The 24788-nt window shown below is 45.4% G+C and overlaps 2 protein-coding genes across 2 annotated transcripts; one reads left to right on the top strand and one right to left on the bottom strand.

Moving 5' to 3' along the window:
- Positions 1 to 3639: 3639 nt before the first annotated feature.
- On the top strand, positions 3640 to 9413 carry AICDA (activation induced cytidine deaminase). Its single transcript, XM_069849860.1, has 5 exons — positions 3640 to 3803; positions 7183 to 7330; positions 7804 to 8074; positions 8268 to 8383; positions 8688 to 9413. Exons 1-5 carry the CDS (start codon positions 3679 to 3681, stop codon positions 8739 to 8741), a joined length of 714 nt encoding a protein of 237 aa, XP_069705961.1. The 5' UTR covers positions 3640 to 3678; the 3' UTR covers positions 8742 to 9413.
- Positions 9414 to 17647: 8234 nt separating this feature from the next.
- On the bottom strand, positions 17648 to 24440 carry LOC138723763 (C->U-editing enzyme APOBEC-1-like). Its single transcript, XM_069863137.1, has 4 exons — positions 24374 to 24440; positions 23627 to 24015; positions 22782 to 22900; positions 17648 to 18148 (listed from the first exon to the last, which is right to left on the bottom strand). The coding sequence occupies exons 1-4, from the start codon at positions 24391 to 24393 to the stop codon at positions 18122 to 18124; spliced, it is 555 nt and encodes a 184-aa protein (XP_069719238.1). The 5' UTR covers positions 24394 to 24440; the 3' UTR covers positions 17648 to 18121.
- Positions 24441 to 24788: the final 348 nt, after the last annotated feature.

Genomic DNA, 24788 nt, shown 5'->3' with positions numbered 1-24788 from the left:
CCGCGGTGCTGCATATTCCACAGCACAAAAGGCAGTGCTTTGTCATGCAACTACTGAAACCTTCTCCCCAGTCATGGCATCTGCAGCTGCGTCAAAAGATGAGTTGGCAGCTCTAGGGACAAAGCCCTTTGCCTCATGTCCTAGACAGCAAGCTTCCTCTCCATCTAGTGCAGACTTCTGTCTTATACCCAGGACTGGAGTAGTGGGAGTGGTCTGCCTGGCAGAGGAGCCTGAGCAAGTGCATTGCCAATGTGTTGCATCTTTAGTTCAAAATAGGGTGATGAATGTTTGTGAAATGAACACAGAATATAATGTAATGTTTGTATAATTAAGAAGTCATTTCATATATGCCTGCACTAAATATATGTATTACATTATATATGCTTACAATAAACAAGAACTTCAGCTTATCTATTTGCCTATGTTGAACTGCAAGGAACTCTACTGTTCCCCTGCTTGAGGTCTCTGTGCAAGTCAGTGTCTGTGGTGCATCAGCACTTGTTGAGCAGAGAAAGTTTTTCTGCTTGAGGTTTTTGGTTGAGGTGAGGGGAAGCAGGTATCTGCATTTCTTGTGTTCAGTGTATGAACCAACCAACTGGTGATGTTGGCGCTTGTTTCAAAAAGCGATTTCTGAGCAAAGCGTGAATGGAAAAAAAAAAATATATTTATATCAGTACACACAAACACATGACTTCCTGTTGACTAAACAAGCAACCTCTCCCCTTCTTTGAGGCTAGGTAATTTTTTTTAATTATTCACCACATTTTCATTCTCTGATTTCTCAGTAGTTTGCTTTCTGAATCTTTAGTAACAGTAATGGTGATATTCCTCTTCCCTGCTTACACCTGATCACTGTATCAGCCTGCTGCTATTTTTCTGTCGTTCTCACTTCAAGACAGGAAATAGAACCATGAGCACAAGAAACCTGAAGGGATGCTAGGGCATCTCCAGTAATAATGATAATCCGGAGCAGTGCTTCTTGATAGATGACACCCCAAACACACCAGCGCAGAGCCCCTTTCTAGGCTTTTCCACTAGCCTCTAACTGACATTGGCTTTGATCAGAAACACAGATGGAGTCACCTTCGGTAAAACTGGTTTCCTCTTCAACCCCCAGTCTCCTCTACAAGTTAGGACTGAGCACAAAGGAAGAAAAACTGGAGTGGCCAGCATCTTTCCTCACATATTATCTCCCAGATGAAAAGGTCCCACCATATGTTAAACATTCGGCAATTTACAGCCAGGGAAGAAGCTGGACCAGCAGTTAGGTCAGGGATCGGCAACATTTCCATAATTTTCCAAACTATCTGTTTTTAAAAAGAGCAGAAGTGAGATCTGCTACTGAGCAAGATCTTGCTTTGGCAAGAGACTGTAGCTCCTATTTTAGGCAGAACTGCATAAGAGCTGAGGGTCCCTCTTGAAATGTCACCCTAGACTTGCTCTGAGACTCAAAGAATCTCCACACCAAAACATTTCTGCTCTTAGGATTAGAACTAGAGGCAGAGAATCACACTGACTTTGTCACTTGCACCTCCAGTGGGAAGGAAGTTAGCAGGCTAAACGAAGGGCATTAGAAAGCCTGTATTAGTACACACAGAGAGCCCTGCCAAAGTGTGACATAAATGTAGTTCATCTGTTCATTCATTCTATATTTTTATCTCTGTGGACAGCAAAAAGGCTCCCAACATTTAAGAAAAAAAGCTGATGTTTTAAACATGGAAGAATGCATTCCACTTACAGGTAAGATCAGAGAAAGGACCTAGCTAAACTTTTTATGAGACTTGACATGTTAAATCTTTGAGAAAATCATTATGCACAAATTTAATTTATTAAGACCAGTCTGGCCATGAAGATGTTTCTTGACTCCTTTCAGGGCAGAAAATGTTATGTAAAATTTTCTGCAAGCTTTTGGCTATGGAAATAGGAGCCAAATAGGAATAAAGCTGAAGCCACCTTAATTTGTCCAATGAAACACAGTTGTGGTCTCCAAGAAGCAAATTTCCTGTACAGTATTGCTTTTTAAAAAAAATTTCTTCTTGTTAATGTCCTGTTCGACAAACATCCTCCTTACATTATTAAAGGAAAAAAATAGTATGAGATAGGGCAAAATGACTCTTGGTCTGACCTAGGAGATTCATCATGAGGTGCTGCTAGGGCAAAGGCTGAAAAGGGACAGCTGCTTCATTAGCAAGAGGGTCCTCTTTGACTCTCTTAAGCATAACAGGACAGGGGTTCACAAGGATTACAGGTTCTTCTAGCTTTGGTCAAACACTAGGAGCCAGATCCTCAAAGAGGATAATTGCCACAACTCTTGAGACCAACGCAGCTGACAAAATGTGGGTTTGTTGAGCATGTACCCTACTCAGACATTTCCCTAAGGAGTAGTACAGCCCAGCCATGGGCCTTGCAGGAGTGCTTCTCATTTTCCTGGAGCATGCCATGCCAGCCGTTCTGATAGACAGGTACTGTCAAAGTGCTGGGCTAGAGAGGCATCTGCTCTCTTCTGGCAACTCATCTCTCCTTTTCATGTTTTGCATATACTGGTTTCACACAGTTCTAGCATGCTGAAAGCCAGTAAAATTAATAAGGAAAGCAAATGAAGCAGAGAAAAAAACTGAAGAACTACCCTAGCGTGAGGTAAACAAAAGCCCTGTTTCTCAGCCACAGCACTGAACATGCCCTGTTGAGGCAGAAGCAGAGCTGAATGTCCCCTGGTCGTCTTTTCAGCACCTTGCCTAGCTGGAGCCACCGCCCTATCCCTTGGCTGCCCTTCAGCCCAGCAGAAGGGTTGGGGGCCCAGGCAGGTGCTGCAGGGCCATGGTGGAGCAAAGCCCGTGCAGCAGAGAGCGATGTTGGCAGAGAGAAGTATGTACATCATAAATGTGAGCCCAGGCATGACAGTGTACAACCACACGCCTGCTGGGTGCAGCCGTCAGACAGCAGCCACCAGCAGATCACAGCTCTGGTGCCCCCTGGAACAGCAGCAGCAGCAGCCCTGAGTCATTCTCCAGCAGTCCTTTGTGTACAGCTTTACAATGCAGGTTTGCCACCACTTCTGGTGTGTTGACATGGCTCAGGTACCCATGGCCATATTTGGGTGCTAAAGTGGGGCCCGGCACGCCCCATCAGACCCTGTTCTCTCTCTGGAGCTGGGTCCCTCTCACTCTTCTCTTCAGCTTCAGTGTTACCCCATGCTGCCAAGCAGCTGCTGGGCCTTTCACGGGGCATATGGAGGATGAGGAGAAGCCTGCCAATGATTTGATGTTCCCTGAGCTCCTTCCAGATGAATGACTGTGGGACTCTGTGCAGACCTCCCTCCACCGTGGGGCAGGGCAGGGTCACCATCTCCACTTGAACAGCTGCATGACCTGAAGCCCAGAGGGATGGTGTGGTTTTGCCCACATTCACGCTAATGGTACGCAAGCTCCCAGGCGCCCTCTAACCACTAGACAATGCTTCCTGCTTCGTTATGTTATTGGTATTAATTCAGAATAATTTTGCAGGCAGGGAGGGCCCAATGAAGAGTGCAGTGGGGGAAAGTAACCAATGGGTGTCGAGCATCTTTCAGAACTGATGCCCCTTTGCATCTCAACCCTTAGCTCCTGCAGGTCCAGGGACCTTTCTAACTCCTCCCTCAACCACACCCCAGTGAAACCTGGCAGAGCTAGATAGGGGTGAATGGGGAGGGGACACACAGGGCAGTGTGCATTTCTGCACATCAAGACGGAGGGCTGCAGACACAGAGCCTGCAAGAGAACCTCCTTGCAACAACACCTGAGAGAGACCTTGGCAGTCATGGACAGGTAAAATTAGTGCCTCCAGCTTCTTGCTCATATAATCAGCGAGGGTGTTTCTTTCAGAATTAACCTGCTTTTCATTTGCTGCTCACTATCCCTTTACTTTCCCCCATCTGACTCAGTGATAACACCCTGCCCAGTCCTGCTTTTGTACCTTGCATCTCTGTGTCTCTCTTATTCTTTAACTGTCTGTCATCCTGCACTCTTTTACCTTTCTGTCATTTCTCCATTTATTTTCATTATTTTTCTTCTTTAGAAATGAAAAAGATAACAGAAAGATGAACATTCAGATGCTGTCCACCACTTATGCACCTCAGTCCCTGTCTGCTCTTCTCTCCTTATCTATTACCTTTTCTTTCTCTTGCACCAGATTTCTGTCTTACTCTGTTCTGCCTGCTCATACCCTTGTGCTCATAAGCACAGACTGTTTCAGCACTGGATTCTTCTACTTGCACTGCAATTACTCTGTGAGCTAATTATCTCTAATCACTCTCTACAACTGCGTATCATTCACACACTTAGGGGCCTTCACTCTGATTTGAGGACTGGCTTAATGAATCTATGTTGGAGAAGGTCTCTGTTCAATCTGCTTCAGTGCCCAGGTGTAATCACAGCTCCTGTGTCCTTGCTGCTTTCCCGTGAGTTATGCTACAGCTACAGGAGTTGCACATGTATCCAGTAGTTTGTACCTAACTGCCCATCGGCCCAGCTGCTCCCCACAACATCTGTTCACTCATTATTCTTCTTGTACTAGTCATGTTCTGAAATCCTCTCTAGCAAAAATTCCCTAGGACAGTGAATTCCAGAGAGAAGGGAAAACAGGAGTGGATGTTAATGAACATTTCTGGTTGAACAAACGACTTCTGTGGTTCAAAATTGTCCTTGCTTTGTTCTGACACTGAAAAATAACCCAAATGATCATAATTTTATTTTTCTGGGTTTTAAGGTCATTTCTTGTTCTTTACCCTTATTGGTGTCCACATGCTCCTCTGCAGGGGTAAAGCCATTGAATAGAGAAAATTGGGAAGAAGTGAGTAAAGGCACAGTTAGAAGAAGAATCAGAAATATTTTGAAATTAAATGTTTTTGCCCAAAACCTCACAAAAAATATAAAAGGGAAGGTCTGTTTTCCGCGAATTTTTTTTATATGTTGAAAAGCATTTTTCCATGTGGGCTTCAATTAAACATCAAAGGAATTGTCATTGTTTTTCACATGGCTTATATGGTTCTTCAGCCAGTGATTGCATTTTTCATAGTTCCTCTGCTCCATTTTCTGCCATTGTGGCACATTCCAGGTAAGGGCTTTGCAAGCCTCTGGCTTATCATACCTGCTTATTTCCTGCACAATTGTCTGGGCTATCCTCCCTGGACAAACTGAGTATCTGTCACACACAGAATATGTGTCCCCCTCCAGCACCTCTGTTGGGGAGGAGATTCTGCCCCATATCCCTGCAATAACAAATATCTAAGAGGGAGAAGTCTGAGCTGAACCACTCATTGACAGTTTTGTGAGGGGACCAACATGTATATGTGTGTATGAGGGAATATATTCATGTGTTTATAAGTGCTTGTACAAGCACAGGGAAACAGGATGGACATAAGGTGATAGAAAGTAGGGTGGCTCTAAGTGTGAGAAATATATCGAAACTGATAATGAAGAACATACAGTTGGCATGGGAAATACGCACCCAACATGAGAAAGAGATGATGAAACGCAGTGGGGTGAATTTGTGTTCTATTCCTGACACAACCTACAAGCCCAGCAGAGCAGTACCATGGCAGTGCTTACAGGACAGACTTCCGAGAACTGCCTGAGGGTGTTGGTGGCCTGAATAAAATACCTAGTAGAGATGCTTTGCCTTCAGAATGTGTGCAGGACTCTGCAGAGCTTTGTCTTCTCTATGAACTTTCACCTAGCAGAGGGCACGTCACAACTCCCCTGTGATCTACTCTAGGAGCATGTCTGTATAAAAAGTGGCACAACTGCGTTTGTGTGTGCTAACTCTTTCTGTGTGAGCAGGACAGGTACGTTTTCACTGCAGTCTGAGGATGAGAAGATGGCAGGAAAGAGAATGTGTGCAGGTGGCTTGCCTATCTGTGGGACAATCAGGGTATCAAGGGTTCTTGAGGGCAGAACATGCCTCTCTGGTGTTGCTGTGAAGTGCAATAGGGAGTGGTACAGGAAAGCACAGCACATGCATCAGGTTACAAAAGGAAAGAGAATTTGAGTGAGTGTATGAATGAGCACCTGTAGTGCAGTGGCCATGTGAGAGGGTTCTCAATGGATGGAAGCTCCTGAAGGGTGCCACTGATAGCTGGAGATTAAGTGCTCTGCAGTGCTCTGGCTTTATAGAGACATTGGCAAACAGATGAAGGGTCCTTGTGTAAGAAACTTATCCTTGCTTAGACTTTCAGATTTACATAGGATTTAAATTCCTAACAAACTCTAATTCCCCTTCCCTACACCTCATTGGAGACCCCCCAGAAAACCCAGCTTGCTACTCCTTAAACTGACTCCATCTCTTTGCTGAACATCAGCCTATCAGAGGGAAAAGATGACAAAAGATGCGAATATTTTTAACCCATTCACCTCTATTTTGCATTGCTGTGGGGGAGGCAAGTATTTCACCTCAATGAACACAGCTGTTTTCAGCTGCCTACCAACCTCCCCTTGGCAGCAAGGCTGTTAGATGTGTCTCATGAGTACCTCCCTCCCTGTGCTCCTGTTGCCTGTCCCCAGCAGGATCCATGGGCATGGGAGCAGGCCCCCCTAATCTCAGTGTTTATCTGGTGTGGGTGCGGTACTTGTGTCTGCAGAGGCGTCAGCTTGCCTACACCATTACTTATTCTGTCAGCTATTCCATGGCACCTTACCAGAGCCCCTAGCCCTGCACACTTTCAGCCATGCTCTTCTTTTGGGCAATGCTGGTAAGAACTGTCCAATCTTCTCTAAAGAGACTAATTTGATCCATCCCTTGCCCCAGTGGTTTTTCAGGGTTTCATACAGCAAAAATAGTATTTCTTGATGACTGAGCTCCAGACTCGCTCATCTTCCCAGGTCTTCTCAGACACCTTCATCCTTCTCCCTCATTGGTGTCCATCTGTTGGATATTTGCAGATATTTTCACACTCTACCCAGCTATAGTTGCTGTTTGACTAATCACTACTAATTCACTTACTGCTTCGACTTACAAGGTCGCCTGCTTCATCCTCAGTCACGTCTGCACCCTTTCCCTAACACACTGCATGCAAATTACTGGTGCTCTTCTTGTACTGAGAGGCCTGGACAAGAGGAGGATATCTTTCATGCTAAGCCCTCAACAGAGACATGGGCAATTTTACCTCTAGGGTGGGGCTAATGTAAATTCTCACATCTTCTCCTGCAGCCTCCTGATGAAGAGGAAACTCTTCCTCTACAACTTCAAGAACCTGCGCTGGGCTAAGGGTCGGCGTGAAACCTACCTCTGCTATGTTGTAAAGCGCCGTGACAGTGCTACATCATGCTCCATGGACTTTGGATACCTGCGCAATAAGGTATGAGAAACGAATTAGCATCCTTTTCTCATATCCCTGCTGAGGTTCATGAAGCTCCAGTTTGCTTGGGGCAGCAAGGAGGGCTGCCACAGCAATACAGGCACTGGCACATATTTTCATAAGCCTTGGGCACTGTACCAGTGCATACTATTGAGGAGATGCGGCCGCCAGGTAAGCCTGTACTTGATGCTACCCCCAAGTGTGTTACCAGCTAGATATCCATACTCCCTGCTGCTTTACCAGCCTACCTACTTTTTTACTTAGCTCCTACCCATTCCTCTTGTACACATTAGTCAGCTTATGTTCTTTTCCAGCCAGTCTTCCACTTACGTGTCATTGTGTCTTCTCCCTCCGTGCGCTGATCCTAGTAGCTAACCCCTACCTTATTTCTCCTCCCTCACACCCGATCCACCTCACACCTTCTTTCTCATCCCTCTCCCTCCCTGCCTTGCCCCTCTCCCTCTCTCACAAAGATGGGCTGCCATGTAGAGGTGCTCTTCCTGCGCTACATCTCAGCCTGGGACCTGGACCCAGGTCGCTGCTACCGTATCACCTGGTTCACCTCCTGGAGCCCCTGTTACGACTGCGCCCGGCATGTGGCTGACTTCCTTCGTGCCTACCCCAACCTGACGCTTCGCATCTTCACAGCCCGCCTCTACTTCTGTGAGGACCGCAAAGCAGAGCCAGAGGGGCTGAGGCGCCTGCACAGGGCAGGGGCCCAAATTGCCATCATGACTTTCAAAGGTGAGATGTGCAGGCAAGAAAGAGATGACGGAAAGCTATGGGGGGTTAAGGAAACCCCCAAGGGTGGGAGAAGATAGGACAAGGAGCCAGAGAAGATGATGGCAGGATGCTATGATTTAGTGATCCTTGGAGAGGTCAGTGTCCTCTCTGGGGCAGTCTTGAGCATTCTCTAACTCCCCTGTGCTTTGCACAGATTACTTCTACTGCTGGAACACATTTGTGGAGAACAGAGAAAAGACATTCGAAGCCTGGGAAGGGCTGCATGAGAACTCTGTCCATCTATCCAGGAAACTTCGACGGATCCTCCTGGTGAGGGCAAATTCTCCATCGCCTTCCAGCACCCCTTCCCTCATCTTCTTGCTATCTTCCTTGCTATAGTTCTTCTCTGTTCTTGCTGCCCATCTCTGACATCTGCCATTTCATGAATTCCTGCTTCTTCACCTTCCACACCCTTCACGACTCTTTCCCACAGCTTCCTTCATATTTTCTCTCCTCATTCTTTTTCCCTTCTTCCACGTTTCATCCCATCTCCTGCCATTCCTTCCTCCTTCTCAATCTTCACAGGTTCCTGCTCACTTGACAACTGACCAACCATTTGTATTTTGTCCTGCAGCCACTGTATGAAGTAGATGATTTACGAGATGCCTTTAAAACCCTGGGACTTTGAAGTAAAAATCATCAGCAACCAGAAGACTTCACAAACACTTGTTCTTTGATTCCTAACTCCCTCCCTTAGAACAGATTTTTCTCTTCTTCCCCTTTTTACATCTCTTCCTTCCATCCTTCCTGTGTCTAGAGATAAAATTATTCTTATTTTTTAATTTCCAAGGAGAAGTAGGCTGATCTTCTGAAGACATATTCCCACGACTCCATTCCACACTTCCTCCATTGCTAGCTGGGAATAGCCAGGATTACAGCAACGTTGCCAGACAGCAATTTGTCTTCCCTTGGTCCCTGCAGAGCTAGTTCAGGTGGTGCACTAAATGGAGTTCTGAGTTTAACCTTGTCCAGGTGGGATCAGACAGACTGGAAAGCTGTTTGTGTGTCTGTGTTCTCACTGACACCACACTGGTCTGCATATTTCATGAGGGCTTGGTCTCTTGGCTCTTAGAGCTGCACTACACTGAGCTGCTCTGTGTCCTCTACTGTGAAACAGTTTATTTGTCCTTTTGGATGTGGGTAGGAATTTAAAAACCACCACCATTTAAGCAGGATAGCCTACGTCGTAACAGCAAAATTGACCAGTTATTGGAAAGTTTAACTTAGAGTGTTGAATTGAGTCCTGGATAGTCCAGGTAGCTTAGCTTGAAAAAATCACTTGAAGCCAGCAGGCCCTCTAAGTGGAGGCCTTGTAGTGCCTCCAGCCCAGAAAGGAGGAAGCTTTCGTAGCTGTGTGCCCAGGTTTTATGCCCTAGGAGAGGTTGAAAATAGACAATAAAAGCCTAAAATGAAAGCAGAAGACTTGGTGGTCAACATTTTCAAATATGAGCTGCAGTTCTGGGTGTCCAGTAAGACATTTCCCATGCAGAAATAGGAAGCCCACTCGACTCCTGTTAACTATGTTGAGATATGGCAGCTTGGGGTCAGTACTGATCAGTGTATGGATCTCCTACCCAGCCAGGAAAGGAGTCACCAAGGCACTTCACCTCTGCCGGTGTTTTCCCTGCATATGTCTACTGGAAAACATACTTCATTTCCACATTTTATTAGCCCTTAGACTTAATTTCTTAGTTAAGTTGAGGCTGCGGCATTATAGATGGTGTATTGTCATCCACATCAGGCACCATCTGTTTCTTCATATACCTCAAGGAGGAGCTCTGCCATTCTCACTGCTGGAGTACTTTTCATCCACTGAACTTTTCCTCCTAGATCAGGCCTGCAACATGCTCCCTTCCTAGCCAACTGTCCTCTGCTGGAAGCACCTTAATAGTCCCACAGCCTTCTTATTTTCAGGTCTTCTACTATCTGTAATATGGCTAGATGCACCTAGTTGGTGACTGGACTGAGAGTTGACCAAAAAAATCACTTGGAACAAGCGAAGCTATACAGCCTGTAGATAGGTAACTTCTGTAGGGGACAAAATCAAAGCATCCTCCTGCCTGGCAGTCTCTGTGTTTCCATAAGACCCCGTCAGTGCCTGATCTTACGGACACAGTCTTTACCAAGCTGAAGACATGAGTTCATAGTACATGCCTACTCACCACCGCCTCTCCTTTGCCTAAATTACAGATGGATTGTCTTCTGCAGTATAACCTCTTGAGGCTTTGTAAAGGCTAAGTGTGTCCTATGTCATGGGGGTGCTCGGTAATTTCCTTCATGATGGCTGTGAGTTCTCTGCCCATCCTGTTCCTCTTTCTAAGTGCGGCTGGAAGCTCTTGTATCACTCCTCAAAACACCTCGTCTGGAGATATACCAGCCTCAAGAGGAGAGCAGAGAGCCTTACTCCCACAATGCCTCCTCCTGGTAGGAGATGCCACAACTGGGTGCAACACAAGCTTCCCACAACTTCAGGCTCTTGAGGCACTCTCAGCTTGAAGAAATTTGTCCAGGAAGAGCAATGAGAGTTCTTTGCAAAGCATTAATTTGCATGCATGGTGCTATATTTTTGTTTGATATGGTGGATATTATTTATATAAATACAGGTCTTACAAATGATCATCTGATTTTGCCATTATTTCAGTACCATGTAAGTGAGGAAACTATAAATTGACACAAAGGAATGACAAGTCATCTATCATTTCTGATTTCTGTAGAGTCAGCCTGGCACAATCCTCTCTTTATCCTTTTCACTTGTAAATTTGAAGTTGTTGACTGTGTCATCCAGCAGATCAAGGCAGATAAGGTGTTCAGGCAACAGGTGCTTTGGAAATACGACCAAAAATCTTGGGAGTAAATGCTTAAGTTGTTCAAGATGCTTCCTTCATTCATTGCAACCCCATTCACAACTCGTAATTGACCAAAGCAGACACAGACTTGTTGACTCAACAACCTCCACAAAACAAAAAGAGAGGCAGAGATAGGAAAAGGATCTCTGTCTTCCAGGTTTTGATATTGGCCTTGTCAGTGAAATTGCTGGAGAATAAGTAGCATTTGCTAAAAGACCATTTGAGACATTGGTTTTTGCTTAAATGCTGACAAACACTGAGCTGGATACTTGTTGAAACATGACAACTGGTGACATTATGCAATAGGAGAATAAAAACAATGAGTAAATGCAAGGCAACATGCACTGCATTCATAATGCATCCCAGATTGCTTCTTCTGAGTCGAAAGCAGATTAAAATCAGAGTGGACTGCTTAGCTAATCTACACGATCTGTACATAGGAATGTAGCTTTTCTGCTATAGAGATTCTTTTTAACCACACTTTTTCTGTTCTCAAATAGTAATTCATGTTATTTATTACAAGGTATTCTTTGACTGGTCTTATTAATTCATCCAACCTCAATTCCAAGAATGACTCCCTGGAGCATGACTCTTATGTAGTAATATTATATTTTAACCAAGATTTTTTTGCTTGCTTGTATGTAGGGAACACTTAACTACTGCTTATGCACTCTTGAGAGCCATTTATGTTTACAGCCTATCCCTTATGGAGATAGTGGCTGTGCTATTCTATGTGTCTCCTTCTTTTATCTGCACCCGGTGAAAAAGCTAACCACTAAAGGGGACTGTGGTGAATATGCCTTAGGCCCAGTTGCCTGAGCTGTGGGAAATGGGGGCCTGTGATTTCAGGGAGGTTGTTTCTTCCCAAGGGTGTGGGCAACAGCCAGAGCAGAGACCTATGGTGCTAGCTGAAAATCCTAGTCTCACTTGGTCCAACATTGTTAAGGAAAATGAGAAAATACAATAAATATATCCATGTAGGACTTAGATAATATTGATAGTTGGTTGTGATAAACAGAGCATTATATTAAGAATATAATAAGAACAGGTGCTGGAAATTAATCTTTATGACAACTACAAGAATACTGTTCAGTTGTCCCATGTATAGCCCTAGTCCAGCTGAATCAACAGATGTGTAAAAAGAAATGTCAGACTTAGAACACAGGATTAGATTTGATGATAAGTGGTGATTAAAGGGTCACCTATTTTTGAGTATAGGCCTAGACTAGATATTCATATAAGTTAATGGAACAGCTTGAGGTTTTTCTTTGAAGCTTAAAGGTGACGATATGTGTCTCAAGAAAGCAGATAAATGACTTTTATGACCAGAGGAGGAACTTGACCTGTTGAAGCATCACTTCTGAGGGAGAAACAAAACAAGACAGTGGAGATAAATTATCAAGGTGGACTTTAGTGGACTTTTGAGTTAATGAAGAATAAAGAACTAGGAGCACATGGAAAAACACCAAGAACTTTTCAAAGAAAATATCTATTGTATAATGTTATGTTAAAATATATAAATATCTGACAATTTTGTGTGGGCCTTTGACACTCACTGATGTGATGACCCATCTCTGAGCTGCTAATAAAAAAAGCCTAGGGTCTGGTGAAAATCCCTTAACCCATAGCATGCAACAATGAACAATCCATAAGTGCATCCAAACAACAGTAGAACTGCTACCCTGAGCCCATCTTTCCACAAGTGTGCCTGCCTACCCATTCTCTTGTTACTCACACCCTAAGGACTACAGCCACAATTAGTGACAGGATACAAAAGATTTCCCATCACACATAGCGCAAACCTGAGCATTGCCAGCCCTGCCCCTGTGACTGGGGGTTTAATGTTCTGGGTGCTTTTTTCATGCTTGAGCTCTATACACCATTACTGCAAAGTACACTTTCATGAGGCTGCTGAAAACCATCCAGTCCATGGGTTGGGGGTAGCTTCTTCATCCTCACTGAATGTCACCTGGCATGTTTCTCGATACAGCCACTTGCATGACCTTTTGGCAATCCATCAGGATTGACTCTCGGGATGCATCTGGTTTTATGACAAGTGAAATGTGCTTTACTACTCTGGGTGCTGGGGTACAGAGACCACCTACTCTGTGAAAACTCCAACTCTGCAGCACAGTGAGGTACAGAATAGGTCTTTGATAACACAGGAAACAGTGTAAAAAACTGGGCATGGCTGCCATCTCCTGGTACACAGGGGTGTCTAGCACTGCTCATGAGAGCATTTGCGGGAGGGATGTTGCTCCTCCTGCAAACGTCTCTTGAGTCTGGCTCTTTAACCCCCCAAGAACATGCCTATTGAAGAGCAGGACACTGGCATCATTCTCTCAGCTGCACACAGCACTACTCCAGGTCTGTGCACAGCATTCTTGGGCATCACATTGCAATAATAAGAAAGACATTACCATTAAACAATGCAAAGATACACACCAGGCCCTTGCAAATACAAGGGAGAATTTTCAAAGCATGTCTGTCCCCTTGCTTGCTCTTTCTCCCTCTCCTGCATGCTGATACTTGGAAACCAGCACAGAAAGGGTCTTCTTAGTCACAAAATCCAGTCTTCTGTTACTTGTTCCTTCAGCAGCCGGTGGACACTTGTAAACATTACTTTGATACAGGATAGTGGAACCAGAGTAAGCCCAACAGCTCCTACAATGCGTGTCCAAAACTCATCTAGCTGCATACCCATATTTGCCTACTCACCTCATATTCTTGCTGCCACTGACTTACTGTTATTAATCCCCAAGGCATTCCTCACAACCTGACGAGAATCACATCTACTATACCACTTGTTTGAGAGAAGCTGCACTGGATTATGTTGCAGAGATGAATGTCAAATGAAACTGAGGAGCCTGGTGGGATCTCATTTTCTCCTTCAGAGATCATTTTGTCCTCTGTTGTTCTGTTGTATGTCCTGACTTCTCCCTTGCTTTCCTCCTTTGGCCACACTCCACACTCATCAAAGGCTTTCTGGCCTCGGGGCTAAACAGATGAGTATTAGCTGAAGCCCAAAGCAACAATAAGGTGCCTCTTCATGTGCCAGGAATAGCCCCTCTGTCCTACAGTAAAGGCACTGTCCTCTGCCTTGCCTGCAGGAAAACTGTTTTATGGTAATGAATTAGTTCACTGAGATGGGCCTCGGACTTCCAGGGACAAAGTTGGAGGATACAGCATCTATACTCACCCTCAGATGATACTGCAGGAACAAGTAATTAATCGGCAGCAGGCCACCATATTGTAGTTATAGGATTAAGATCAGCTTTGGGCTAGTATATTCCTTACTGGACTAATGGTCTTTTCTCATGCAGACCAATCTAGTTGGCACAGCCCTAGCTTCTGGATCATCCAATGCCCTTCTCCTAGTGCTACTTACAGAAGGCTCCTGTTTTCTTTCTTGGGTCTTCTCAAATGAATTCTCTCCCATCAACCCACTTTCCCCTTCTAATTCAAATCCAAGTCTCATTTAATCTCCAGGCAATGTCATCATCCTGCTCCAAAGACCTGGGCCATCCAACTTGTCTTCCTCCAGAGAGTTGGAATTTTAGGTACACTGAGCTCTGATCTTTCCAAGGCTACATATTTAGACAGAAACATAGTGACACCTACCAGCATTTTTAGATTATTTCATGTGAACTTGCAATGTGTCAGTAATTTCCACATTTCTGTGGGTAAAGGCTTCTCTATATGCTATGATAAACTGTGAGCAAGATTCTATGATGCTTGGGTGTTTCTGGCAAGGGACAGGGATGGGTCTTAATGTCTTGCAGGTTTTTGTAAAACTTAGAGACTCCGTTTTGTTCTGGCCATGGACACTACACATTGTTGCATATCTTTGTGATGTTGTACATTTTGGGTTCTCAGAACTGAGTCAGAACAGAGTCTCAGAACAGAGCTAAATTCTGTAGCATAATGAAGTTTCAAAGCAAGCCATAAATGAAGATGTTTGAAGACATGTATGTTGGTTAGGCTCAAGTTGAGTTGCCATATTCCACAGCAGACCCATAACTTACAAGTTATGTTGCTGAATGGTTATGGACCCTGCTGTACTTAACTATAGGTTGATCAAGTGATCTGATTTCTCCCTCAGGAAACAAAAAGTTAACACTAGAATGCCCATAAAGAAGGCATGTGACATCCAGCTTGAGGTCCAAGGCAGGGGGAAGAAAACTTCTGTCACTTGGAGAAATTTTATTTGGTTAATGTCCGAGATGCTTCCCAGCAAGACACTCCACAGCCAGCTTTGCTCAAGTTACTCTCTCAGACAGCAGGGCCTGGAGCTGCTTTCTTAGCCTGCAAGTTTTCTGGCTGTCTTGATTGTCTGCTAAACATCTGGAGACTTTGGTGTGCCCAAAGGACACCATAAGCATTACTCTTCCAGAAAAGATAAGCATGGTTCCCACCAGTCCCTGCTTTATTTATAGAATCATAGAATCATAGAATAACCAGGTTGGAAGAGACCCACAGGATCATCAAGTCCAACCATTCCTATCAAACACTAAACCATGCCCCTTAGCACCTCGTCCACCCATCCCTTAAACACCTCCAGGGAAGGTGACTCAACCACCTCCCTGGGTAGCCTGTTCCAGTGCCCAATGACCCTTTCTGTGAAAAATTTTTTCCTAATGTCCAGCCTAAATCTCCCCTGGCTCAGCTGGAGGCCGTTCCCTCTTGTCCTGTCCCCTGTCACTTGGCAGAAGAGGCCAGCACCCTCCTCTCTACAACCTCCTTTCAGGTAGTTACAGAGAGCAATGAGGTCTCCCCTCAGCCTCCTCTTCTCCAGGCTAAACAACCCCAGCTCTGCCAGCTGCTCCTCATAAGGCCTGTTCTCCAGCCCCTTCACCAGCTTCGTTGCTCTTCTCTGGACTCGCTCCAGAGCCTCAACATCCTTCTTGTGGTGAAGGGCCCAGAAGTGAACACAGTATTCAAGGAGCGGTCTCACCAGTGCCGAGTACAGAGGGAGAAGAACCTCCCTGGACCTGCTGGTCACACCGTTTCTTGTTGGGTAGCAACATATAATGAGCAGCCCAAGCACTGTGGCTGGGAGGAGCTGGGAAGCCATAGCCAGGGTCCTCAAGGTTATAAAAGGTTACAACGACTCTGTTGTGTTATGCAAATTAGGAAGGTAACTGTTGAAGGCGGGCTAAAGTTAAACAGTTTTATAAAAGCAGAACGAACCCGAAATAGAACGGCTTCACTTGGATCACATTGATCGGTGTGTGTCGTCCCGTATTTTCTTCCGTCAGTTTCTGATGCCATTGGCCTTCTTGGCCACCTGGGCACACTGCTGGCTCATGTTCACTCAGCTGTCAACCAACACCCCCAGGTCCCTCTCCTCCAGGCAGCTTTCCAGACAGACTTCTCCTAGTCTGTAGCACTGCATAGGGTTGTTGTGCCCCAAGTGCAGGACCCGGCACTTGGCCTTGTTAAACCTCATGCCATTGGTCTCAGCCCAGTGGTCCAGCCTGTTCAGATGCCTTTGCAGAGCCTCCCTACCCTCCAGCAGATCAACACTTCCACCCAGCTTAGTGTCGTCTGCAAACTTGCTAAGGGTGCACTCAACGCCTTCATCCACGTCATTGATCAAAGACATTGAACAGGGCTGGACCCAGCACTGAGCCCTGGGGAACCCCATTTGTCACTGGCCTCCAACTGGATTTCACACCATTTACCACCACTCTCTGGGCCCGGCCAGCCAACCAGTTTTCCACCCAGGAGAGTGTGTGCCTGTCCAGGCCAGAGGCTGACAGTTTCTCAAGCAGAATGCTGTGAGAAACTGTCAAAGGCTTTACTGAAGTCCAGGAAGACCACATCCACAGCCTTTCCCTCATCCAGTAGTCGAGTCACTTTATCATAGAAGGCGATCAGGTTTGTTTGGCAAGACCTGCCTTTTGTGAACCCATGTTGACTGGGCCTGATCACCCAGTTCTCTTGCATGTGCTTCATGATGGCACTCAAGATCACCTGTTCGATGACTTTCCCTGGCACTGAGGTCAGACTGACAGGCCTGTAGTTTCCTGGGTCCTCCCTGCAACACTTCTTGTAGATGGGCACAACATCAGCCAGCCTCCAGTCCAGTGGAACTTCCCCAGTCTTCCAGGACTGTTGGAAGATGATGGAAAGGGGTTTAGCCAGCACATCTGCCAGCAGCAGCACTTTTGCCAGCAGGATCACACAATGCTTGGAGGGGTTGGGAATCATGAAACATGAAACTCCCAACATGACTTATTCAGATGTTTTGCTATATTTGCAGTGCAAACTGAGAACTGCTGCAAGGTCCAACACACTTGTCTCTTCTTTTTGCTTTCTGCCTGTAGATATAGCTCAAAGTTTTCAATATTTCCCGCCTTACCATTCTGCTCAGTGTTTCCAGATGGAAAAGCAGGTACTTTTTACTGTGTTCCCCCAATTTGCAATGAACAGCTAAGACTCCAGAGTGTGAAATTACAGGGGAAGAAATTATGCCCAGGAACCGAACAAGAAAAGAAAAGTTTCCACAGAGTTGACAGTTTCCCTTTTATTCTGTTGTTTCTGCTTTTATTCTGTTTTCATAAAAGTAGGAGGAATAACACCTTAAGAAAAAAATCAATATAATCTTTCGCAATATAATTGCAATAAATTGTAATAAAAACAGGAATAGAATAATAACATATAGTGTAATAACATAAAATATTTTCTGAAACATACACACATAGCCATAAAAGTGATCTTCATAAGGAACTCTCAAAACCAGAATGCATTCTTCTAGCTAATCCTTTGGAACAGATCAGAGCATGAAACATGTTACTTGCTGGCCTCCCAAGAGGGTAGTCACAGAATCTGACTGCAGAATCAGCACATCTGAAAGGCCTGATCCTGGGCCATGGTCTCCATGTCCACTGGACTCTCAGGAGGACTTGTAAAGACTCGGAGCACTGTGTCCTGGCTGCATCATCCAAACTTCCTGACTGTTTTTAACATGTTCCTTCTGCTGTGTCCAATACTTAGGAATGCCCAGCCAGTGACAAGAGCATCCTCTGGAGACAATATGAAGCTCATAGTTCAGGATGGCAACAGAAAAGACTTCCTGGGACTGGCTTTCCTGTTCTTGTAAAAAATGTTATGATGGACAAAGGTAACTTGAATGCATTTTGCTGATGCTTGTTGGTATTCAGTTTGACAGCAATGGAGGAAGCCCCTAGCAGGAAGAAAGAAACATGAACATTAAAAATTAGATGTCAAAAGCTTAAATTGTCTCTTCAACATGATCCGGAGTTTAAAAATAACTGCATCTGGGACAAGAGTTCACCCTGATTACATAATGTCTCAGAGGACACAGCTTTCCAGGCAACAGGGCAGCACCTTGGAATTTACTGTGCTGTGTAGAACCTCCTAGAAAGACAAATCAGTTAGAAACAGAAGCACTTAAAAAGCGGCAGATTGCACAGTTGAAGCCAAAGGAAGTGGAAAAGCAGAATTTTGGGTACTCTAGAGGTCTCTAGTCCAACGTGTTTGCAGCATGTCTTACTCCAAAGCTAGATCTAGCAACTCAGAGGAAAGTTCTCACTGTCTCTGAGGATAGAGGTCTGACAGCCTGTAACCCTTCATCCAACACTCCAAACATAGGATCCATCCCACCATGTCTCCGTGGTGCTAATTAGCTCATAGCCCTGCAGGTGTGCTCATGTCTCTTATTCCTCTTTTTTATTCCCCATACAACGTGCGTTTGTATAGACATATTTAAGTTGGGCCTCCAGTGAAGCTGTCTTACTGGCTGGAGATCACCACCCTCAGCAACTTTATTTTAAAGCCCTTTTCATCAGGTTGACCTATGACTAAGCTTCTTTCCATCCTCTGTCAGATGGACCCTATCAGCCCACATTAGAACAGGTTTCTCAAAGCATGTCCCATGGTCCATGTTCCAAGTGCTTCAGGCTCCTGACCACTGCAGCGGTACTCCACCACATCCTTTCCAGTTCCTTAGAGTCTTTCTTACGCCAGGAAAGCCAGGGCTTGACCCAACAGCTTGTATTTCTCCAGAGCATGTGCCTGCAGCTCACTCTCCTCATTACGCCTCTGTGTAATTAGTACAATGGGGCTGTGTCTTCACAAGGGCTGAACACATAGACTTTCCTGTTCCTTCTGTGGAGTGTTGGTGGTTAGCCAGAACTACTGATAATGCGCCCTGTTCACCTCCATTTTAGGGGTGGCTTGAGTCTGGCTGAGCAAAGCAGTTGAGCGAGTGCCTGACTTTCAGCACAATTATCCCAATACAAACTTCTTAGCCACCAGGACTCTGCAGTAATCTACAAGGTTGCCTGGGGCTCAGGGAGGGACAGGTCATTTGTTAGCTATATCTTTAAAAGCAAGACCTAAGGGGTATATTCACCTTGTATTGCTGCCCAGGGAACCAGGCTGAGTTAGTTGTAGTCTGTGAGTACTCACAAGCATTTAGCAGACAGCTCTGGTCAACTCCCTGGTAAGCATCACACTATGCATTTATTGTGCATAAGCTGCTGAGTTATTCAGTCGTCTCAGACATCAGGATATTCAGGAAGGCAGAAAGCCAAGGGAAAAATAGCTCCTAAGCAGTTACATTGCATAAACTACTTTGTAGATGAGCTGACTGACTAGACAGTGCCATTGACTGTTAGACAGTTAGACAGTTAGACAGTTAGACAGTTAGGCAGTTAGACAGTTAGAATATATTACAGTATAAATAATCTCATTTGGAGCTACTTCTAGTGTTCCTGACATCTTCCAGGTATTTAGCACATATGCCCCTCGACACATATCATACCTTCCTTCCACAGCCAAGGAGGCAATGATGTCGTTGCCATCACTGAAATGTGGTGGGATGACTCATATAACTGGAGTGCAGCCATGGTGGGGTACAAACTCTTCAGGTGGGACAGGAAGGGCAGAAGAGGAGGCGGGGTAGCCCTCTATGTAAGAGAGGACTTGGATACTGTTGAGCTTGATTATGGTGATGAGGAGATTGAGTGCCTGTGGCTAAAAATCAGAGGAGCCCAAAAGAAGGCAGATTTTGTGATGGGAGTCTGTTACAGACCACCCAGCCAAGAAGAAGCAGCTGATGAGCTCTTCTATAAACAGCTGGGGATAGTCTCTAGATCGATGCCTCTTGTTCTCGTGGGAGACTTCAGTCTTCCAGATATCTGCTGGAAGTACAATATAGCAGAAAGAAAGCAGACCAGGAAGTTCCTGGTGTGCGTGGAAGACAACTTCCTCACACAACTGGTGTGCGAACCAACAAGGGAAGGTGCCCTCCTGCACCTACTGTTTGTGAACAGAGGAGGCCTTGTGGGGGATGTGGTGGTAGGAGGACACCTGGGACAAAGCAATCATGAGATGATAGGGTTTTCAGTTCTAGGTCAGGTGAAGAGAGTGGTTAGCAGGACAGTCGCATTAAACTTCCAGAGAGCAGACTTCGGACAGTTCAGAAGCCTGGTTGGCAAAGTCCCATGGGAGGCAGTCCTCAAGGGCAAGGGAGCCCACGAGGGCTGGGAGCTCTTCAAAAAGGAAATCCTATCAGCTCAGGAGAAAGCCATCCCCATGTTCCAGAAAAAGAGCCAGTGGGGGAAAAAAACAGCTTGATTGAGCAGGGAGATCTTGAGAGATATCAAAAAGAAGAGAAATGTTTATGAGCTTTGGAAGAAGGGGCAGGCATCTTGGGTGGACTACAGGAGGGAAGTGAGATCGTGCAGGGAAAAAATCAGGAGGGCTAAGGCCCAATTAGAAATTAGATTGGCTAAGTCTGTGAAAGATAATAAAATATCTTTATATAAATACATTAACAATAAAAGGAGGACTAGGAAGAATATACAGTCCCTACTGGATGCAGAAGGAACAACAGTGACAGGGGATGAGGAAAAGGCTGAGGTACTTAATGCCTTCTTTGCCTCAGTCTTTAATTGTAAAGAAAGTTGTTCCCTCTGTGTACAAAGTTAGAGGAGCAGAATGAGGCTCCCATGATCCAATAGGAGGAGGTTAGAGACTTGCTTGCCCAGCTAGACACCCACAAGTCTATGGGGCCAGATGGGATCCACCCAAGGGTATTAAAGGAGCTGGCGGACGTGCTGGCCAAACCCCTTTCCATCATCTTCCAACAGTCCTGGAAGACTGGGGAAGTCCCACTGGACTGGAGGCTGGCTACAGGGAACCACAGGCCTGTCAGTCTGACCTCAGTGCCAGGGAAAGTCATGGAAAAGGTGATCTTGAGTGCCATCATGAAGCACATGCAAGAGAACTGGGTGATCAGGCCCAGTCAACATGGGTTCACAAAAGGCAGGTCTTGCCAAACAAACCTGATCGCCTTCTATGATAAAGTGACTCGACTACTGGATGAGGGAAAGGCTGTGGATGTGGTCTTCCTGGACTTCAGTAAAGCCTTTGACAGAGTTTCTCACAGCATTCTGCTTGAGAAACTGTCAGCCTCTGGCCTGGACAGGCGCACACTCTCCTGGGTGGAAAACTGGTTGGCTGGCCGGGCCCAGAGAGTGGTGGTAAATGGTGTGAAATCCAGTTGGAGGCCAGTGACAAGTGGGGTACCCAGGGCTCAGTGCTGGGTCCAGCCCTGTTCAACGTCTTTATTAATGACGTGGATGAAGGCATTGAATGCACCCTTAGCAAGTTTGCAGACGACACTAAGCTGGGTGGAAGTGTCGATCTGCTGGAGGGTAGGGAGGCTCTGCAAAGGCATCTGAACAGGCTGGACTGCTAGGCAGAGTCAAATGGCATGAGGTTTAACAAGGCCAAATGCCAAGCCCTGCACTTGGGCACAACAACTCTATGCAGTGCTACAGACTGGGAGGAGTCTGTCTGGAAAGCTGCCTGGAGGAGAATGACCTGGGGGTGTTGGTTGACAGCTGAGTGAACATGAGCCAGCAGTGTGCCCAGGTGGCCAAGAAGGCCAATGGCATCTTGGCTTGTATCAGAAACAATGTGACAGGTCCATGGAGGTTATTCTCCCTCTGTACTCTGCACTGGTGAGACCACTCCTTGAATACTGTGTTCAGTTCTGGGCCCCTCACCACAAGAACAAGCCTTATGAGGAGCCGCTGAGAGAGCTGGGGTTGTTTAGCCTGGAGAAGAGGAGGCTGAAGGGAGACCTCATTGCTCTCTACAACTACTTAAAAGGAAGTTGTGGAGAGGAGGGTGCTGGCCTCTTCTCCCAAGTGACAGGGGATAGAACGAGAGGGAATGGCCTCCAACTAAGCCAGGGGAGGTTCAGGCTGGACGTTACGAAAAAAATTTTCACAGAAAGTGTCATTGGGCACTGGAACAGGCTACCCAGGGAGGTGGTTGATTCACCTTCCCTGGAGGTGTTTAAGGGACGGGTGGACAAGGTGCTGAGGGGCATGGTTTAGGGTTTAATAGGAATGGTTGGACTCGATGATCTGATGGGTCTTTTCCAACCTAGTGATTCTATGATTCTATGATTCTATGAATAATTTTCACACAGGTGAATGAGCTTTCGGGGTCACATAGCTCCGGTGAGCTGCAAGCTAATGAGCTTGTAGCTGATCAGTGTAAAGGGTTGAAAGAAATTCTCCCTTCCTTAGTGAAAAAAAAAACAACCCAAGAGTATTGCTAAATCTCCTCTCTACCCCTGGCTGCAAAGGCACAATGTAGTAACATACTCCTTGGCAATCTCTCGCTCACCTTGACCTCTGTTCATCCAGCATCAAGCCCATGCTTATTTCCCCTAATATCACTTCTGCTAACACGGTTACCAGGATCCTCCAAGCCTCATTTTCCTAGGATTTTGCATTATTTTTCACTCTCAATGTTTTTTTGAAGTGTCTACTAACCAAAAGGATATGACTGAGCTCTGTCCGATTCAGAAAGATGTATTCAGCAAAGTTCAATGGCCAATAGTAATCTTCTCCAACTTGATATGCAACAAATCTTTTCTGACAGTAACTGTAATCTGAGAAAAGAGACATCCGATTACTCTTGATGAAAGGCATGCCCAGGTATTTTTTCATTAAGTTTTGTTTCCACATCTCCTACCAATAAAAAATTAATTCCTTTGAGCACCGGTTTGATCTTTGGAAAGAGGTACTTAATAGCTAAAAACTGCTTCACAGACAAAGTGTTGTGGGCTGCCACATTGTCTTGATGTTAACTCCCTGTTCACTGTTGCACACCAACGTTTTTGAACCAAGGGTAAGAAAACATCTGTGTTTGAACACACATCCACTCATATTAAGTGAAGCGATTGAGTTGAAACTTGTCTCACTGTGACAAGTTAGAACATGTTCTATAAAACTGCTTTGTATCTTTCCTCCCACTCCTACTTCCCAAAACACAGGGCTAGTTCTGATGTTTATGTGTTGGGCCTTGTTGCTAAGAGGGACAGGTTCGATCTTACACGCAGGTTTTTTCATTCTATTGATGGGCATCGATGGCATCGATGTCTAGGGAAAGACATAACTCTCTTTATTCAGATTTGGCAAGAGGAAACAACCATGCCATTCATGCTGCTGTATGGCATCAGGGAAAAAATAAAGCAGAAGAGAGTGGCATTTTTGCATTCACTAGTCCTCCTCAGTGCTGGTCATCATCGCTATCACAAAGCAAAACTGCTGAGAGTGTGCATTAATCCCAGAACTTTCAGTCCACACCAGGACAAAGCCAAAAGTAGTTGGGTTACCTGTAAGATTCATGATACGTATAATGACTCCTTCCACTGCCAGGTTCCTGAGACCTTGCCGATTCCGGATATCCAGGTGCTTGAACAGCTTAGCTGCATATATTTCTAGGGTCACATTGGAATGTACCCTCAGGAACTCCAGAATTCTTCTGGAGCATTTCCCACAGGGGGTGGTAGATAGGAACCAGGTGATAGAGCAAGAAGCTGATGGCATGGCCTTGAAACAATTTTCCAAGAAGTTGACTTCAGCATGTTGGGTAGAATTGTTTGAGCACCAGTTCCTCCAGATGTTACCATTTCTCCACTTGATTTCATACAGCAGGTACACCACCTGTGGTTTTTGGCCAGGCAAATAATTTCTTTTGAAGTCCTCTGGCTGTATCTTCCACCTGCCACAAAAGTACCAGAAGTACTATGATCCAAACACTTCAATGATATTTGGTCCCACTGGTGCATTGCCTGTTCCCAACATCAGCCAAGCCTCCTACTCTCAGCCTTTCCTGTCACAAATCAGCAGCCTGAAGAATGTTGCAATCTAATTATCTAAATCTGGAATTTGATCAAGGCTCCAGAATGATTACTCTAGAGAAGCCCTGGTGAAATACCCACAGCACCTCCTTGAGAAGTATTGGGAGGGTAATCAACCCCATCACCACTCAGAGGACAGCAATAGTGAGACATGTGGAAAGGAAGACTAGGGAAAGGGATGGTAAGATGAAAACAAGTCACAATGCTTCTTAGTTTTACCTGTCTCTGGAAATTGACATCGGACCCAGGGAGTACACAGTGATAGATCGATATCCCTTATCCTTTGTTGTTTGCTCTGGGTGCAGGTCCTATCTGTAGAAAAGATTTGTGAGTCACTGGGGACAGGAGATCAGAAAACAGAATTTCCTCTACATCTCCTGTCCTGGACCCTTTCAGTCTGTACATTCCCTACCAAATCTCTTTTATCTAAAGGGGCTTAACAGGTAATCCCTGCAGAGCAGGGCAGACTCTCTGGGGTAAAGGAATGGTGGTTTTCTATGTGAGAGCTAAACTTGATGGTTGTTTAAATTACGATAGACACAAATCCTTCCTCACTTTAACACATTAGGGTGGCTGTGATCTCACCCAAGTTTAACTTCACTGATTTCAGTAGTACTGCATCTACTTTTAGCTG

The sequence above is a fragment of the Phaenicophaeus curvirostris genome, chromosome 1 (assembly GCF_032191515.1).
Source record: "Phaenicophaeus curvirostris isolate KB17595 chromosome 1, BPBGC_Pcur_1.0, whole genome shotgun sequence".
Classification (NCBI taxonomy): Eukaryota; Metazoa; Chordata; class Aves; order Cuculiformes; family Cuculidae; genus Phaenicophaeus; species Phaenicophaeus curvirostris.
This window is presented reverse-complemented; position numbering and strand designations above follow the sequence as displayed.

Coding starts and splice junctions, on each gene's coding strand:
- AICDA (XM_069849860.1), top strand. CDS start 3,679: ATGGGGAGGGGACACACAGGGCAGTGTGCATTTCTGCACATCAAGACG. Junction 3,804..7,182: donor ACCTTGGCAGTCATGGACAG/GTAAAATTAGTG, acceptor CTTCTCCTGCAG/CCTCCTGATGAAGAGGAAAC. Junction 8,075..8,267: donor TGCCATCATGACTTTCAAAG/GTGAGATGTGCA, acceptor TGCTTTGCACAG/ATTACTTCTACTGCTGGAAC.
- LOC138723763 (XM_069863137.1), bottom strand. CDS start 24,393: ATGTCAATTTCCAGAGACAG. Junction 24,016..24,373: donor ATGTCAATTTCCAGAGACAG/GTAAAACTAAGA, acceptor CTTTTGTGGCAG/GTGGAAGATACAGCCAGAGG. Junction 22,901..23,626: donor ACGTATCATGAATCTTACAG/GTAACCCAACTA, acceptor CTCTTTTCTCAG/ATTACAGTTACTGTCAGAAA.